Source organism: Mytilus edulis, chromosome 3 (genome assembly GCF_963676685.1).
Source record: "Mytilus edulis chromosome 3, xbMytEdul2.2, whole genome shotgun sequence".
Lineage (NCBI taxonomy): Eukaryota > Metazoa > Mollusca > Bivalvia > Mytilida > Mytilidae > Mytilus > Mytilus edulis.
In genome coordinates this window covers 101,202,135-101,221,772 of record NC_092346.1, presented here as the reverse complement: position 1 = coordinate 101,221,772, position 19,638 = coordinate 101,202,135, and the positions used below count along the sequence as shown (strand labels likewise).

General features: G+C 32.5%; 1 protein-coding gene across 1 annotated transcript; it reads left to right on the top strand.

The window, feature by feature from the left end:
* Positions 1–9,486: 9,486 nt before the first annotated feature.
* LOC139517996 (leucine-rich repeat-containing G-protein coupled receptor 4-like) lies at positions 9,487–17,941 on the top strand. The gene is made up of 2 exons (XM_071309588.1): positions 9,487–9,588; positions 15,575–17,941. The coding sequence occupies exon 2, from the start codon at positions 15,585–15,587 to the stop codon at positions 17,394–17,396; it is 1,812 nt and encodes a 603-aa protein (XP_071165689.1). The 5' UTR covers positions 9,487–9,588; positions 15,575–15,584; the 3' UTR covers positions 17,397–17,941.
* Positions 17,942–19,638: the final 1,697 nt, after the last annotated feature.

Here is a 19,638-nt window from a genome sequence, read left to right as displayed (position 1 = left end):
CACTAAGTAGTGATGTATAGGTATCGAGCTAAATCTACACTGATAGCACAATAACACTAAGTAGTGATGTATAGGTATCGAGCTAAATCTACACTGATAGCACAATAACACTAAGTAGTGATGTATAGGTATCGAGCTAAATCTACACTGATAGCACAATAACACTAAGTAGTGATGTATAGGTATCGAGCTAAATCTACACTGATAGCACAATAACACTAAGTAGTGATGTAAAGGTATCGAGCTAAATCTACACTGATAGCACAATAACACTAAGTAGTGATGTATAGGTATCGAGCTAAATCTACACTGATAGCACAATAACACTAAGTAGTGATGTATAGGTATCGAGCTAAATCTACACTGATAGCACAATAACACTAAGTAGTGATGTATAGGTACCGAGCTAAATCTACACTGATAGCACAATAACACTACTAAGTAGTGATGTATAGGTATCGAGCTAAATCGACACTGATAGCACAATAACACTAAGTAGTGATGTATAGGTACCGAGCTAAATCGACACTGATAGCACAATAACACTAAGTAGTGATGTATAGGTACCGAGCTAAATCTACACTGATAACACAATAACACTAAGTAGTGATGTATAGGTATCGAGCTGAATCGACACTGATAACACAATAACACTAAGTAGTGATGTATAGGTATCGAGCTGAATCGACACTGATAGCACAATAACACTAAGTAGTGATGTATAGGTATCGAGCTGAATCGACACTGATAACACAATAACACTAAGTAGTGATGTATAGGTACCGAGCTAAATCTACACTGATAGCACAATAACACTAGGTAGTGATGTATAGGTATCGAGCTAAATCTACACTGATAGCACAATAACACTAAGTAGTGATGTATAGGTACCGAGCTAAATCTACACTGATAACACAATAACACTAAGTAGTGATGTATAGGTACCGAGCTAAATCTACACTGATAGCACAATAACACTAAGTAGTGATGTATAGGTACCGAGCTGAATCTACACTGATAGCACAATAACACTAAGTAGTGATGTATAGGTATCGAGCTGAATCGACACTGATAGCACAATAACACTAAGTAGTGATGTATAGGTATCGAGCTGAATCGACACTGATAGCACAATAACACTAAGTAGTGATGTATAGGTACCGAGCTAAATCTACACTGATAACACAATAACACTAAGTAGTGATGTATAGGTACCGAGCTGAATCTACACTGATAGCACAATAACACTAAGTAGTGATGTATAGGTACCGAGCTGAATCTACACTGATAGCACAATAACACTAAGTAGTGATGTATAGGTATCGAGCTGAATCGACACTGATAGCACAATAACACTAAGTAGTGATGTATAGGTATCGAGCTGAATCGACACTGATAGCACAATAACACTAAGTAGTGATGTATAGGTATCGAGCTAAATCTACACTGATAGCACAATAACACTAAGTAGTGATGTATAGGTATCGAGCTAAATCTACACTGATAGCACAATAACACTAAGTAGTGATGTATAGGTATCGAGCTAAATCTACACTGATAGCACAATAACACTAAGAAGTGATGTATAGGTATCGAGCTAAATCTACACTGATAGCACAATAACACTAAGTAGTGATGTATAGGTACCGAGCTAAATCTACACTGATAGCACAATAACACTAAGTAGTGATGTATAGGTACCGAGCTAAATCTACACTGATAGCACAATAACACTAAGTAGTGATGTATAGGTATCGAGCTATATCTACACTGATAGCACAATAACACTAAGTAGTGATGTATAGGTATCGAGCTAAATCTACACTGATAGCACAATAACACTAAGTAGTGATGTATAGGTACCGAGCTAAATCGACACTGATAGCACAATAACACTAAGTAGTGATGTATAGGTAAAGATCTACGACAAAATTGTTTTAGCAAAAATGGACTAAAGAGTATTGGTTAAAATTATACAAAAATAAGTAAAAAGAAGACTTAAACACACGCACGTAATTATGATGAGTAACAAAGTCAGTAACTAGAAATGTATACTTCTTGGGTATCTTCCGATGAACTTTAGAAAAAGGACGTTCTTTGACATAACCCTGGTTCATCAACTTTGTTTTAATTATGTTTGTAGTATTTGATATTCCATTTGTTTTTTTGTGTCATAACCATTTACCAAATTTTCCGTATCGATGTTATACAATTTTCTTATTCCCATTATTTAAGAGTGTTTCGTCGTTCCACACACATCATAATACCATGAACAATTGATGTTGATATCAATATGGTATGGAAGCCCTATGTATGTTTTTGTCCAACTATGACAACAATAATACCCTGAGTATTTATCTGTTACAGACAAATCATTAAAATAATATTGAAATAAAGGTGAATTTGAGAATCATTGATATATACATATTCGTCTAAAAAATGACCGAAAATGAAATAAAATACCCTTACCTTTTCTATTACACTTGTGCTAAATATTTCATGTTTATTAGGATTTGTCTGTACTTTAATATATGTAAAGCTGATTAACCAGAATTATGAATGTTAATCCGTTCTGTTAAGGTCGGTTATTACACAGATAATTAAAGTATTACTTAGTGTATCAATAGAAGTGGTTTATTTTTAAGATCCATTTATACATATTATGTGTATTCTTACGTGTATAATAATATACCACACTTTCCTAAACGAAAAAAAGAAGTATATGAACTCATCATAGATGAAAGGCTTAAATTGTGTACACCATATGTGCGACACGAGTCTAAAAAAAGACTCTTCAAAAATGAAAATAAAGTTGCAAATGCCAAATAAATTACAAAGTATAAGAGCATTGGATACACAAATTCCGAAAGGGTTTAACTTAGCCAAATACAGCTAACTAAGGTAAACTATTTCTTGAGAAGAAAATACTTAGTATTTCAACCAAAATCAAAGTTTGTGGAAACCTAACTGATTAAAATTTTAAATCTGAAATTAATACTTTAAAAACAAAATATCATCATATCAGATATTTAACAGTGTCATCATACGTCATATCAACTGTACGTCATATAGATGAATATACGATAAATTTCGATAAGGTGTATTACTCTGAATTGATTGATAGTTATTCAAAATTTTATATACGACGTTCTCTCACCAAATTTCTGGTATGGCTTGCTAAAAATTCAATTAACTGAAAGTTTATGGTTCTTTAAAACGACATACAGTTATACAGGGAGGTAAAAACAACTCTAAAGAAAAAAATTTGCGACGAAAAAAAAAACACCAAAAAATAACAATAATACCTAACTCCGAGGAAAACTCAACAAGGAAAATCCATAATCAAATGACAAAATCAAATGTGCAAGTACATCTAACGAATGGACAACAACTGTCATATTTCTGACTTGGTACAGGCATTTTCTTATGTAGAAAATGGTGGATTAAACCTTGGTTTATAGCTAGTTAAACCTCTCACTTATATGACAGTCGCATCTAATACCATTATATTGACAAAGATGTGTGAACAAAACAAACAGACATAAATTGTAAAAACAAAAAGGTCAAAAATCAGGGTACAGCTGTCAATATTGTGACATATAGGGGATAGTTAAGACAGACAGACAGACATAATGTTTTATTATAGTGTCACATACCAATACAGAACAATATCATACATCATAATACAAGTACAAAAAAAATACAAATAAAAGTTTAAATCGACGTTAAAATATCGGTATCCAGCAATAACTGACTTATGAGATACTTTTGCTTAAAAATTTATTATAACATTCATTTACATATGAACAAATAAATATTTTACAATAAAAGAACACTCTGTAGACAATATTCTTTTTCAATTTAACATAAAATATAAAGATTTTGCTAAAAAGGGTTGTATACAGTCATGTGACATCAGAAAAATGAATTTGTCATCATGATTAAAATCGTAAAATTTGGGTTAATTGCACTTGCTTTCAAAAATACACCATATCGCAGATCTGAATAAAATTCACAGTGCATTAAAAATGTTTTTCGTCTTCTACACAATCAATTGTACAATATCTACATTTTCGGTCGTTAAGATGAGTGTTTGGCTTTGTGTAACGACCTATCTCTATAGCTAAAGTATCATGTATACCAAGACTATGTGCTATTTCATAACATTTCTTGTCCTATGATCGAGAAATATGCATACCCCACATATGGGCCTTGTGTGTAATTCTATAGTCATACGTATATCGCACTCTCAAAACATTGACGGTACGTTTCGAAACGTTCGGCTGATTTTGTTGTTTTAAAACCCATATCACCTAAAACCGCTATATTCGAAGCATTTGACGAACTTCCCATAAAAATTCTACATGCCTTGTTCTGAATTGTTTGAACTTGTCTCCAGTTGTTGTTAAGAAACCAACATTTTGAATAGATATCGTAGCATTCAATATTATAAATTGTATATAACACTTCATTTAAAGGGGTACGTAGCTGATTGTTAACATCGAAAAAAACATTGTCCACCTTGTCTTTGCCTCGTATGACAATGTTTCTCCGGGTAAAACTCAAGTGATTCGTCTTGCAACAACAAAAAATAATAATCAGTTTTAGTATAAAATAAACAATTACTGTACATTTATACAACTATAGGGTATGATTATGTTCATCTAAAAGAAAACCTCAGTTGGAAAAAGTGTGACGAAATTTCATCTTTCAAATTGACAATGTATGGCACGTTCTCCATTAGAGCGCTATTGATTCTGTGTTCATTAGAAAACGTTCTGGTAAATAGGAAATGAAACAAATAATAATTAATAAATAGTTAGGAAAAATAGAGATGGGGTATGATTGCCAATGAGACAACTATCCACCCAAGTTCAATTGACGAATACAGAATCAATTATAGTTTGCTGTATTCCAACAATGAGAAAGTCGGCTATAAAAGACCACGATATGAAAAATGTAAAACAATTCAAAACGAGAAGACTGACAGCCTTTTTGATAATTCCTTAAACTTTCTTCCTTTGTAAAAATATAATTTACTGAAAACAGAATGTACCAACGTCAAATTATTTTTTAATGGATGTACATGTCATAAAAAAACACAAATACTCGTACGTGTACGTACCCGAGGTACAAAGAAATACCTGCATAGTTAAAATAACATATTATAATACTGTTATACCAAGATAAGCGAATAATATAAGGCAAATATTTAAAAACTTTCGAAATTTGGTCACCGAGGCAAATTCAAAGGTATGTTACTAGTATTCTGAATTTTAATTATCAAAGAAAAATGAGAAATAACAATCTTCCTTAAGTGCTCAAATAACATCTCAGATATTATTTACATTATGTTTGTTTGATATGCTACATTTGTTCCTACGGGAACTAATCATGCTCCTTGTTAACATTTTTCTTTGTTCTTTAGAGGCACACCTCATACAGGAGCTTCTCAAGCTAGCATTACTCTTTAACTTTACATACTGCTGTATAGATGATGTCCTCTCATTAAATTAAGGGTTTGTTAACTATGTGATGAACGCATCTGTCAAAACATATTTCTACAGATACAATTAAACCTTGACCTACATCTAGAAATTGACAATAAGGTTTGGTCGATATCAAAGTTTTATAAAAAGGGATGGTTTCAGCTTGCCTACTGTGAACTTCCCATTTCTATTTGGCAAATTTCCAGGATCGCCTGCATATGGATAAGATACATTGTATTTCCCGATTGAAACAAAATTACAGAGCTTGCATGTCTTTTCATGATTTCCTAAAGTGGATGCTGCTTAAGAAAGTAAATGGACGCCATCACTACCTGGTGACTATGGATATATACAAATTATCCATTCCATAATTATTTCTCTATTAATAACAATTGTGAGACTTATCATCGAATGTGTACGTACCATGTGAATCAGGATATGTATACCCTTTCAGAATAAACCTGTTTGAGATTACCTGGTGTTTAGGTAGGATTTATGTTGCTATGTCTTTAGTGTTATTTGTAGGTTTTTTTTTTATTTGTCTGTCTTTTCGTTGCATAATTGACAATAATTTTAAATATTTTTTTACATTTAGCGATTCTATGATAATACGATATGTTTACCAATTAAACGATTGATGAACTAAAGTTTTCCCGGTTGTTGAATTAATAGTATGCTGTCTCGTTCAAATGGTTTTATACGTTGTAATGCTGGGCCTTTAACGTATAGATTATACATGGCATGATATTTGCTCATTGTTGAAGGCCGTACAACGGTAACTTCTAGTTACTGTTATCGACGTCACTAGGTCTCTGGTAAATCATTGTCTCATTGACAATCATACCATTTCTTCTTATTCTTATAAAAGATCAACTGTCAGTGAACTCAGATAATTTAAAATTGCGGTTTAACAAATCACGGTTTAGTATGATACCAAAAATAAATTATTGACTGTTGTCTTTATCATGAATATCCATATTCCTCTTGTCAGAATGATGAAAGAAAAGTTTTATCATTCAGTGTATTATCTAGGAACATTTGAGCGACATTAATAATAATTTGCAATATGTTATCAGGACTAAACGGAAATCAAGATTGGTAGTAATTCACTTTATTCATCCCAGAATTGAAAAAGTGTGTCTGGAAATCGTTATTGAATCCTTCTGATATAATAAGATATTCGACCTTTCCATTCTAACTCACAACAAAATCTAAATTTTATCTAGCAATCCAATTTACAAGCGATAACTAAGGGGCGCTTTTCTAAACAACCTAATTATTGCACAAAATTCTGGATTTCCGCCGCATCTCTCTAGAGGAATACCACTTCTATAAATTCTGTCTATCAAATACATTCGATGCGTCTTCTTAGAATCAACAGACGCCATTTGCGACATTTATTTCATATCTTGACATATCAGTACAATATTTATTTATTTTCTCCGATTAAAAATATAATCTAAGCTATTTCAGATTTGCCGTCTTTCTTGAAAATATGTTTCAATAATAAATTGAAAATCTAATAAACACTGATGATTTCTCTATTATCATCTTCAAATAAAAATATTTTCTTTAAAAGCTTCTAAATTAGGCAGCAAGAGAATGTAATCAAAAACATGATAGATATATCAATAATTACACCATAATGCATTTATTTCTTTTGGGGTTTTCTGTATTGGTTATGCTTAACCATGAAATAAGGTAGAAATGACAACCAAATTTATGAATTTGCGTTAACCATATTAATATCATGGTGTCAGTTAGGTACAACATTCGAGATAATGCTCTATGAGTGTAATTAATACTTGAACTAAGTATAGCTCATACCGTGAATTTTAAAGAGTATCATCGGACTAAACAAAAAGAGTGCTTTAAAATAATGGGCTGTGCCGTAATTTGTGGTAAAGAAATCCCAAACAACATAATATACCAGAGATACACATATTACCAGTATTAAAATCTAAACCATCAATACAGACAATGTCATAACAAACGAATAGGAGGACACAGATAAATTTTATTTGTTCAGTGTATGTTCACTTGTTTTTGTTAATATGTTTTTTTAAATTGTGTTAAGCCTTGTCAAAAGTTTTTTATAGTGTGTCTTTCTATGTTGTGATGTTACACTATTGTTTCAGGTTAGGGTGAAGGTTGGCGTCTATTAAAACGTTTACACCCGCTGCATTTGTTTGCATTGGCAGGAGCATGATTTTCAGTGCATGGTTATTGTCTGTTGATGTGAATCATTAGTGTTTCTCGTTTCTCGTTTTTATATAAATTAGACTGTTGGATTTCCTGTTTGAAAGAGAATGTGTTTACACTATAGTCGTTTTTTTAAATCCAAGTCACACTGTGTAAAAGTAAACCATTATGGGTCAAAGAACGGTCTTCAACTGGGATCCTTTGCATATCGAACAGCAAGCTATAAAGCCCCCCAATATGACTAGTGTAAAACAGTTTATACAGGAAAACCAACGGCCACTTATGAACCACATCAACATCAACAGATGACAACCGCTAAACAACAGGTTCCTGACAGGTGCAAACAAATGTAGCGGGTATAAACGTTTTAACGCCTTTTGACGCTAGATTTAGACAAAAACTAAGAAGGCCAAGAACATCATTACCTTTTAAAACTCAACGTCCGAGGAAATAAAAACGTTAATTAATGTTTGAGATATCAAGTGCAACTTTATATCATTTTGATTGGAAAGCAACGACTAAGACAATCCCCACCAAAGGATTCACAAATGTCATATGTTGCCAAAAAAAAAGAGTTTACAGTTTGTAAATGAGCCTTTGATAACAAGCATTATATTATAATGTTGAATTCGTGAGCTTTTTTAATGTGATGCAATTTTCAACCGAATTTGGTGTTTTGTATTTTTTCTGATTACAATAGTGTACCTTGTGAATGCAAAGTCATATTTTTTCAGATCATAAAGGCATATGCATTTACAAAAGACTATACTACACACATCTCCGAACAAGTAGCCATTTGACATCTATATTTATGTCTTATTGTGTTTGTTTCTTCTCAATTGGATATTGCTGTCCGATCTTGGAGTGTTCGTGATAAGTCGTCTTTTTCAAACAAAAACGAGTCACGAATAAAACTAAAATCAAAGTATTTTAAAAATAAAGCTCGAGTAGTTATAAATAGTTTAATCCATATTTACTGTGTAATTACAGTATTGCTACCACCACATATGTAAACCTCTCAAACAGATGTTTGCAAAAAATTTTAGTAATTGTACTCTTCTTCATATTTTTCCAACTTCAAATTTCAAAAGACATAGCAATATCCCTAGTGCTTTGATCGTAGAATTTATTTATTTAGTGTGCAATAATTCTTTAAGGAGTAATTAACGACGAAACGATTTGTACTATACAGGGACTATACAGCCGGGGCCGGTTCTTCTCTTGATACAAAATAATCGTAGTCTTCTAATTACAAATCTAGGTAAACGATTGCAAACATGTTTAATATACACTCCTACACAGCAAGATTGAAAGGCTGAACATAGGATAATATATTTACTGCGCATTTAAAAAAAAAAAACCGGCCAAATATAAAAATTAATAACTTTCGTCATTCAATAAAGTTTGTTTTATTTGAGAAACAACAAGAGACCCAATCTTATTCAGGATCTATCTAGTCATATGATAAAATAGAATATATTCTCCAAGCTTTGGACATTGGCCGTACCGAACATACTCTGTATACGTAATACAGCATCATTATGGCTTTGTTGTAACAGTCATGTTATTAATAATAAATAGCCGAAACTACATATTTCCTCTTATATAATTACTTGTTAAACAAACCTTTCGAAATATTTTTTTTCAGTTTTCATGAACATTGATAGAATTTGCATCAACTATAAAAAGAAATTGATTTTTGTATCTCTTCAGACAGACAATATCTGTGTTGAGTCAGTTCTCTTATTATTTGATGTTTAGTTTTGACAGTTTTTCCTCTACGAAACATAGAAAATTAGTTGAGCATGCGTAGTGTTGGTCGTCTGATTGGTAGAATTATGAAGGGTGTTCCAGACTGTCTCTGAAGAAAGTTTAGGAATTTTATTATTTTAATTCGGTAAGTAAGTAATATGTATTACATTTTTTGGCGTTACATTATCGTTGAAATCTTGTTTGTTTTTATTCATATTTACTTAGGCATCCAAATATGGATATTATTTTTATGTTTTTCTAATTCATAAATATAATCAAAATTAAAAGACTCTCAGAGTTATAATTTAAACATTGAAACACTTGATTCATGATTACATCACATCAAATAATAGAAATAGAAGAACACTTAATGCTTTCTGTCATTTCTGAGAAAGTTATTGGTAAGATTTTTCAAATTGACAGTACAGATGGTTCTTATATACTATCACAGACTCGAGCAAGAACTTTCAAGGAGTGGCCCAAACAAATCTTAATTGTATCGGTAATATTTATTGAAAATCTGTTTGACAGATGACGACAGATATATTCCAATAGTCGTCACTACAGGTCCATCCCCTTTTCTTGAATTTTACGTACAAAATTAGACTTACACTGGGTCTGTACTTGCATGAACAACACGACGGATGCCATATGTAGAGTAGGATCTGTATACCTCTTCCGGAGCACCTGAAATATAAACCCCTAGTTTATGGTTGGGTTCGTGTTGCTCAGTCTTTAGTTTTCAATGTTGCGTTTTGTGTACTGTCTTTTGGTCTTTTTGGTGGCGTTTTTTTTTTTTCGACGTACGAGTTTGAATGTGCCTTTGACATCTTACGTCTCTCTTTTACTCTGTCTTGGAAGTTACTTACAACTATACTGAACAAAACTTGCGAAGAGCCAAGAAAAGGCTATCAAAAGAATAACAATATAAATTCTTCTACGATAGGTAGTATTGTCAATATGTGTGTATTTGTAAGGTGTTACTAAATCAAAAGAAATGCTGAATATGAACCAACGAGACAACAGCATGGCTTGGTTTTTTTTCGTGTATTTTTGTTATAAAAGGTGAATGACAATTATCTTTATTTTTCATGTGTGGCTTTGACATATGAATATTTTCTAGTGTATTTTAATCTTTCAAGTTTTTTTCCTAATATATGGTTATTTTATGGTTAACTTTAAATGTTTTATATTTTTTTTGTTTATTTGATATATGGTTATTTTCTAGTGTATTTTAATGTTTTACGCTTTTCTTTGATATAATTTTATGGTTATTTTCGAGTGTATTTTATGTTTCATATTTTTCTTTGATATGTGGTTATTTCCTTGTGGATCTGGCTGTCTAAAATCGTTACCACTCATCCTTCACACCAAGTTGAGATCGCGATATTAAATGATCACTTACTACTGTTATATTTATTTGATAAATGATTCAATAAATTAGTGAATGAATCATTACTGGTTATGTGCACATATATAGGCTGACAGAGTGATGGGCAACTATTTAAAATACCAATATGTTTCAACACAAAGATCATTTTACGGATATATTTCTGTAATTATCTAAAAACATGAAAAATAGAGATTTGGTCGTGTAGCCAATTGAAAGCTTGCAGTAAAGTGTTCTCCAAATCTAATTGTTGAGCTGGATATTGAAAAGTTAATACGTTAGTCTGAATGTCAAATATTGTATAGACATGCTTGGTTCTTGAGATTTCAATTTTAGAGACCACTTCAAGAATAAATGACACCATCCATATCGAACAATATTGACAAAAAGGGATTTACGTTCAATTTGCGCTGTTTTATAACAACTAGTGCATATTATACACTTTACGTAATAAAAAAAAACCATTGAATAGAGAACAATTTAACGTGTGGATGGAAAATAAGTATGATGATTTGAATATAGCTATTTAAAGTGCTATAATCTTTTAACTTTGGTGACTAAATGATTAAATAATAAAAATGGATGGATGGCTGTTGCCACTTAATACTTTATATCTTTTCCATTTCACACAAATCTCTTTGATATTATAAATGATAAATTCCCAGATTTCCTGAGGTTACAGTTCTCTTTAATCTAAAATAGTAGTGTCAAGTTTTGTGTACATTTATTCAGAACCAATTATCATTAATGCCTGGTGGATGTTTAACAAATAGCGTTTTGTGTGACAACTTTAACATTAGGCAAACGGTCAACTCGATTCATCAATAAAAGGGTCACGTATTTACCCAAAGTTAATTATTCATAGTCTCTCTCTTGATTTCATTTGAGAAAACAATTCCCAAACCAATAAATCGTAAATTAATAGCGATACCGACGTGAACAGAATCGATTTGAAAATGTCACCGGCATCGCAGGACATTAAATCGGTCACAAGATAATAGGAATAAAAGGTGCAACAGCTGGTGACGGAAATGCAACCTTTCCTGCATACTACAGTTTAGCGTGTCTCTCATGACAATTTGTTTTAAACTTATCGAATGTTATTGATATGCAGATCTCCGCGTTAGACGCCATATATGCGGTGTTGGCTTTGTGTGAAATAGAAAAAGGGTTGTCTGCTTTAATGAGAAAAAAAATAACCAACATAAATGTTAAATTTTCTGTTTTGAGAATTTCTAATACCAAATACTATAATACTAAAAAACATATAAAACCGATCAGAAAACAACGAAAAGTAGACGTGTTCGTTCTCTGAAACACTCTAGAGTTTTTGTTTATAACAGATTCTGAGACTCTGGGTTCAAGTTAAGGAATACAAATACACTTTTTAAATAACAAAGTCTGTATATTGATATAGAAATAAACACGATTTATAGTATGTTATCTACCGTCATTCCAGTAAAAAAACCCAACCCAAAACACAAACAACAATGTGTGGCTGATTTTGTATCTCATTAGCTAGAAACAGCTGATTTTGCCTGTAAGTGTGTATTTGTCACTGAAACAACTGATTTTATTTCACCAAAATCAGGAAAGAGACGTGGTCGAGTGGTCTAAGTAGTCAATCTTCTGTATCACTAGATTGTCGAGACTGAGGTTGTGAGTTCGAACCCCGCACATGGCAGGTGCGCTCGACTCTAATCTTAATGACTAGGATTGTCAGTTTTCCAACCAAAGGTCAGTGGTGCTCCATCAATAAAGACTGACCACTACCAAATAGCACACCTAAAGACTGACCACTACCAAATAGCACACATAAAGACTGACCACTACCAAACAGCACACATAAAGACTGACCACTACCAAATAGCACACCTAAAGACTGACCACTACCAAATAGCACACCTAAAGACTGACCACTACAAATAGCACACATAAAGACTGACCACTACCAAACAGCACACATAAAGACTGACCACTACCAAATAGCACACCTAAAGTCTGACCACTACCAAATAGCACACCTAAAGACTGACCACTACCAAATAGCACACCTAAAGACTGACCACTACCAAATAGCACACCTAAAGACTGACCACTACCAAATAGCACACATAAAAACTGACCACTACCAAATAGAACACATAAAGACTGACCACTACCAAATAGCACACATAAAGACTGACCACTACCAAATAGCACACAGTGCTGAAGATGGTGTTAAACACCATGCAATCAATCAATCAATCAAGCAAGCAATCTTGTTTACAATATCAGACTCAACCCGATAAACGGACACGATTACTTCTGCTAAGATGACACGTATACGCTATTATACTTGTATTATTCATTTTTAAAACAGTTTACATTTTTTTTCTATTATTTACAATGAAAGATCCGAGATCTTTTAACATTTTATATGTCATCATGATATTGTTGGCTTTTTTCAAATCTACCTCTATCATTTTTTAATGGGAAAATATGCGTAATTTCACATCAAATTGGGAAATTTAGAATAAACCATGAATTTGACTGAAACTTCAATTTACCCTGCTTTGAAATAAGACCCCTGTTTGTCAGTGATGATACATAAAAGACCCTCAATCTGCACATATAGTCATTTTAGGCATGAAAAATGAATAAATGAGTATTTTTTAGTTTGTTTTCATGCACAACTACTACTGAGACTGCACTGTTTGGGAAAGAAGTTGTCTTTCTGGGAATAATTGTAAGCCATTTTTTTTCAAATTGGGATTCTTCTCCAGGGGAAAAAGCCTTTATTCTCCACTAGTTTAAGGCAAAATATAATACTGTACATGCGTCCGAAGCGCTTTTCTGGATTAACCATCATCAGAAACACTCATGCCCATATAAAAGATGGGATTTCAGAATAGTGAAACAAAGGTCAACAGGCTATTTAGTAAAACTTAAGGTTTGAATAATTTAACCAATTATCAAAACATTAACGCTTACGTTATGTATAATACTGTGAAAGAAATAGAATATGAATTCATAAATTATGCTATTCAAGTCTAGAAAATATTGTTCAATAATTCCTGCAAAGAAAAACGAGAAGCATTCCATCAAACTCGAAATAAATTCAATATATTTGTTCGAGTAAAATGTGACGAATGCTAAAATCTTCAAAGACCCACTTAAATAACAAATATCATAAATTTCATGCCAAAAGTGTTCTGAAGAGCTACGAAATTCATTAAAACAGATATGGACAACTTTCGGAAAACTCTGAATAAGTGTGATTAAACAAAGAAAGACAACCAGAAACGACTAATTCAACTTCTTTTAGAATATTTATAAACAAATTACACATTGCTTTTAATCAAGAATTTAAAAAAAAACCATATATTAACAAAATTGATGATCTTCTAGAAAACGACTCTATACAAATATAATTATTCATGTTATGTTTGTTTTTGTTCAATGGAAGAATATAGAATTCAGATCGGTTTGGAAATGTTTGACTCATAGCTGACTCTGTCATGCTGCATACACATAAAATCATAGATAGAAAATGAGAATAGCCGCATATGGGCATATCAAACATTGTAGTCTTCTGTAGAAAATGGAAGAACTAATTCCCCTGTCAAGAAATTAATCATTCTATATAATTTATCCTGACACTAGTTGGAATCCTACCAAAGAAATGCACCGATTAAATCCATGCTTAATTGAGATGCATTAGGGAATGATTGAAACGGCTGGACAATCTAATGACCCTTCCTGGCTATTTAGATAGAAGTTCATACAATAATGAAGAAGGAATTTATTAGTGGGATCGATATGAAAAGGTCTATTAAGCGTTTAATAATTATGAGTTTTATTGTTTATCGTCTCGTTGTGTATCATTTCGTATTTCTTATTACTATATTACTACTTTAAGCATTTTTTAATTTTTTGATTGTTCACACTATATATGAATTATGATTTATTATTTATAAAAGTTGGAAGATGTGGTATAGTTGGCATGAGACAACTCCTCACCAGTTACCAAATGTATACAATATAACTGTATACCAAATTACACAGAATTTAACGACTATACGTCACCGTAAGGCCTTCAACAATGAACAAAACCCATGCCGCAAAGTAAGTTATTAAAGGCCCCAAAATGACAAAAACAATGTTAACGAGCAAACTATAACAGCCTGTTTTATGTAAAATGCAATGAACGAAAAAAGAATATAACGACCACTGAATTACAGGCTCCTTCCTGACTTAAAACAGACACACAAATGTGGTAGGGTTAAACGTGTAAGCGGCTTCTAATTTGGGACAGTGGTGCGACAGTTCAACATATGAGCAAACTATAAAAATATTTTAAAGGGTCTTAGCTTATTCGACCGATACACAGCAAAAAAAGAAACAAAAACACAAACCGGACATGGCAGGATAGTTATAACATTCCTACAGCTAAAACGACGCTAGGATACGATTTGAGAGTACTCGCTGTGACTGACAACAAGTTCAATTACAACTAATATAAAGCAGACTAAAGTAACAATTATAGTATACATTCAACAAAGTTTATTTTAAATTGTTCCTATTGTACAATTATTATCAATCGAATTACTCCTATTCAACGAATATATACGATTTATCGATATTTTAATTAGATTGTAGTATATGTGTATCATAATATACTATATCGTTCCTACTTTAGATGTTAGACTACGTAGCGTAATTATGTTAATGGTATTTTATTTTTTTTAATTTCTTTCAGATTGAAGACCATGTTAATGTTTCGATGCATCTTGTTGTGTTCCGTTGTTTTTGCTAGAAACTGGAGTTGTCCTGACCTGGATCCGTGTTCATGTAGCTCTGAACCTGTATTAACAATAGATTGTTCAGACAGACAAATGTTCATCCAAGGACAAGACAATTATAATAATTTTAGTAAATTACAAGGATTATATATTCATGAATTGAATTTACGAAACACAAATTCAAAACTACCACTTCATATTTTTGTCAACTTACAAATTCACAAGTTAGATATAAGTGAAAACAAAAATATCAAAAATTATAAAAAGATTCTTGAAAAAATTGACGATTCTTTAGAGGAATTAAATCTTAAAAAGGCTTCTTTCTTGAGTCATAGCGTATTGAAGAACTTGGGTCGCTTTAAAAACTTAACTGTCTTATCATTAGAGGGAAACATGCTTAACATGAATATTTTAGGAGATACATTTTCAAACTTCCATTATCTTCAAAATCTCGATTTAAGTGATAATACACTCAATTATCATATGAATTCAAATCCTTTTGATGGACTAGAAAGTTTACAGGTTCTTCACCTAGAATCTACAAAAATAAGTTTAGATAACAACAAAAGTTTATGTTTTCTTAGAAATCTGACTTCCTTGAAGGTGTTAAACCTGGATCGTAATAACGGTGCCGCCGAGATTAAAGTTGTTCCACTCTTTAAAGGCAATAATATGTTCTCGCTCACACGACTTAGTCTATGTTCTAATAAGATAGCTTTGTTCCAGAACACCGCATTTCAAGGAATAGAACAGCTGGAGGTTTTAGAGTTATCCGATAATTTATTAAGGACGGTACCACTATCAGTAACTTCAATACTATTTAATCTTACTCATCTGAATTTATCGTCGAACAAAATTCAGTACCTATCAGAAAGAACGTTTACTAACTTGACAAAACTACTGTATTTAAATCTTCAAAGGAACCAGATAAACAGCTTCCCTAGGTATGCATTCCGAGGATTAGGTAACAGTTTACAGACACTTGACTTAAGCTCAAATAAGTTGATAGGAGGACATTTCTGGGTTATCGGACTAATGGATCTCCCTTCGTTATTAAATCTGAATGTGTCATATAATTTGATCAAACATATACAAAATGATTCGTTTGATAGCACAGCTTACCTACAAGTTTTAGATATAAGTGGAAACCCGTTGGTATTTACTGACACAATGTTCAGTGGGATAGAGGCTAGTCTCAAAAAGTTGTTTGTCAAAAGTGTTGGTATGGAACACGTGCCTTTAATTCCATTACAAACAATAAGTGAACTAGACGATTTAGATTTATCTAATAACAGACTCAAAACCCTTCATAGTATGTTTTTAACTGGAGTAAAAGCAAAGCATATCTATCTGCAAAACATGAATATTTCTGAGATTTCAAAACTGGCATTTACTGGAATACAAGGTCCGATTTCAATCTTTCTTGATAATAATAAAATTTCGTCTCTTAGATTTTTAGAGGAGTCAGTGCCATGTTTTTTCTCAGAAATATCATTAAGAAATAATCCATTAATTTGTGATTGCACTGCATTTTCCGTCTCCAGTTCTGGTCGATATGGACATGTGATTGGAAAATGCATCAATGATGATTTTGTAGGTAAATCGATAAATATGATTAGTTCTTTGGATAAACATCTTTGTAAAGATCTGAAAACTAAAAGTGGGTGGTGCAGCAAAACAGGGAAATATATCAGTAACATTGCCGCCAGTTTACACCTTGGACACCACGTGGTGTTGTATCCATTGTTAATGTATTCAACATTCATTTTAATCAGTTGAAGCAGTTAAAGATGACAAATACGTGATAAGTCTAGACCTTTAAAAGGAGAACTGCCTTCGTGTGCTGTGACTAGACCTTTAAAAGGAGAACTGTCTTCGTGTGCTGTGACTAGACCTTTAAAAGGAGAACTGTCCTCGTGTGCTGTGACTAGACCTTTAAAAGGATAACTGCCTTCGTGTTCTAAGCGTTTAATAAAGTTATTTATCTGTAAATATCAAGACTACGAAATACATTTTGTAGTTACTAAAACTTTTCTTAGAATCTAGTGACGCACAAACACATTAGTGGCTTGGACATGTCCCATGTTTACAACGCCTGATGATGTGTTAAGTGGCTTGGACATGTCCCATGTTTACAACGCCTGATGATGTGTTAAGTGGCTTGGACATGTCCCATGTTTACAACGCCTGATTATGTGTTAAGTGGCTTGGACATGTCCCATGTTTACAACGCCTGATGATGTGTTAAGTGGCTTGGACATGTCCCATGTTTACAACGCCTGATGATGTGTTAAGTGGCTTGGACATGTACCATGTTTACAACGCCTGATGATGTGTTAAGTGGCTTGGACATGTCCCATGTTTACAACGCCTGATGATGTGTTAAGTGGCTTGGACATGTCCCATTTTACAACGCCTGATGATGTGTTAAGTGGCTTGGACATGTCCCATTTTACAACGCCTGATGATGTGTTAAGTGGCTTGGACATGTCCCATGTTTACAACGCCTGATGATGTGTTAAGTGGCTTGGACATGTCCCATTTTACAACGCCTGATGATGTGTTAAGTGGCTTGGACATGTCCCATTTTACAACGCCTGATGATGTGTTAAGTGGCTTGGACATGTCCCATGTTTACAACGCCTGATGATGTGTTAAGATTGAATAGGAATGTACCCTGCCTTTTGATGTTTAACAAATTGTTCTCCAGGAAAACATATCATAACGGCATACACTCATATTTTGATTTCAGAAGTGACAAGTCTTTGTTTGAACTTCTAAATGAACCATGCTTGGCAAAAAAGTAGGATATGTCAATTTTAAAGTGTTTAATCTCACGCAATCGACGACCAAACAACCTCCCGCATTCGAGACGAACAAACTATCACGAGACACCAGAGGTTACTTGTCGGTTTGGTAAAAATCCTTCATGATTTCATGGTTAAATCCTCAGAGACCTACGTTCATGAAAGAGTGTGAATTTACTAAGGTTTTAAAATAACAGTAGAAATATTTGTGTTTAGTCGTAATATTTTTCAAATTTCTAGTTGAACAATGAGTTTTGTGATTAAAACCATGTATCTTGCAAACAGCTTTTTACCATAAAAATACTGGATTGTACAACAGGTGTTATAGAAACGCCATTTCAAGTCAAAGTATTTAATATTGTTTTTTAATTAACGTGTAATCGAGTAATTTGTACTGCTTTATTTACATGGGGCCGTATGCATAAAACATCTTAACTTAAGTATTCCTTAAACTTAGATTTCACTAAGAATTTCCTTAGTTAAGTAAAATTCTTAAGTGGTATGCATAAACTTACTTAACTAAGGAATACTTAAATCGGAACCTTTCTTTAATTACCGTATGATATATACTAGCTCATCACATGTACTCAACCGTGTAAAAGTTTGTTATGATTATTTAAATTTGTTGATCAATGCATGCTTTTATTTTAAAGAGCTGGTGTTAAATTGATATTGGTATACATGTAAAACAATTCAATAGAACCATAACATAGTATAATGATCAACAATTGGCGCATATAAGACAACGCTTTTTAAGGTTGATGTTTTGACGGATGAGCATTGGAGGAGAATATTTCGGTAATCCAAGACTTTCCTCTTCTTAATCTTTAATCATCTTTTAATAAACTCTTCTTAATGACAGAAAATGTAAATATTGTACAGTTGATTGTGTAGAAGACGAAAAACATTTTTTAATGCATTGTGAATTTTATTCAGATCTGCGATATGATCTTTTTATGAAAGCAAGTGCAATTAACCCAAATTTTTACGATTTTAGTCATGATGACAAATTTATCTTTCTGATGTCACATGACTGTATACAACCCTTTTTAGCAAAATCTTTATATTTTATGTTTAACCGCAGAAAATATTGTGTATAACGGAATGTTTTTTTTCTTTAAATGTGATATAAAAGTTTTATTTATTCATTTGTAAATGAATGTTAGAATAAGTTTTAAAGCAAAAGTGTCTCATAAGTCAGTCATGGCTGGATA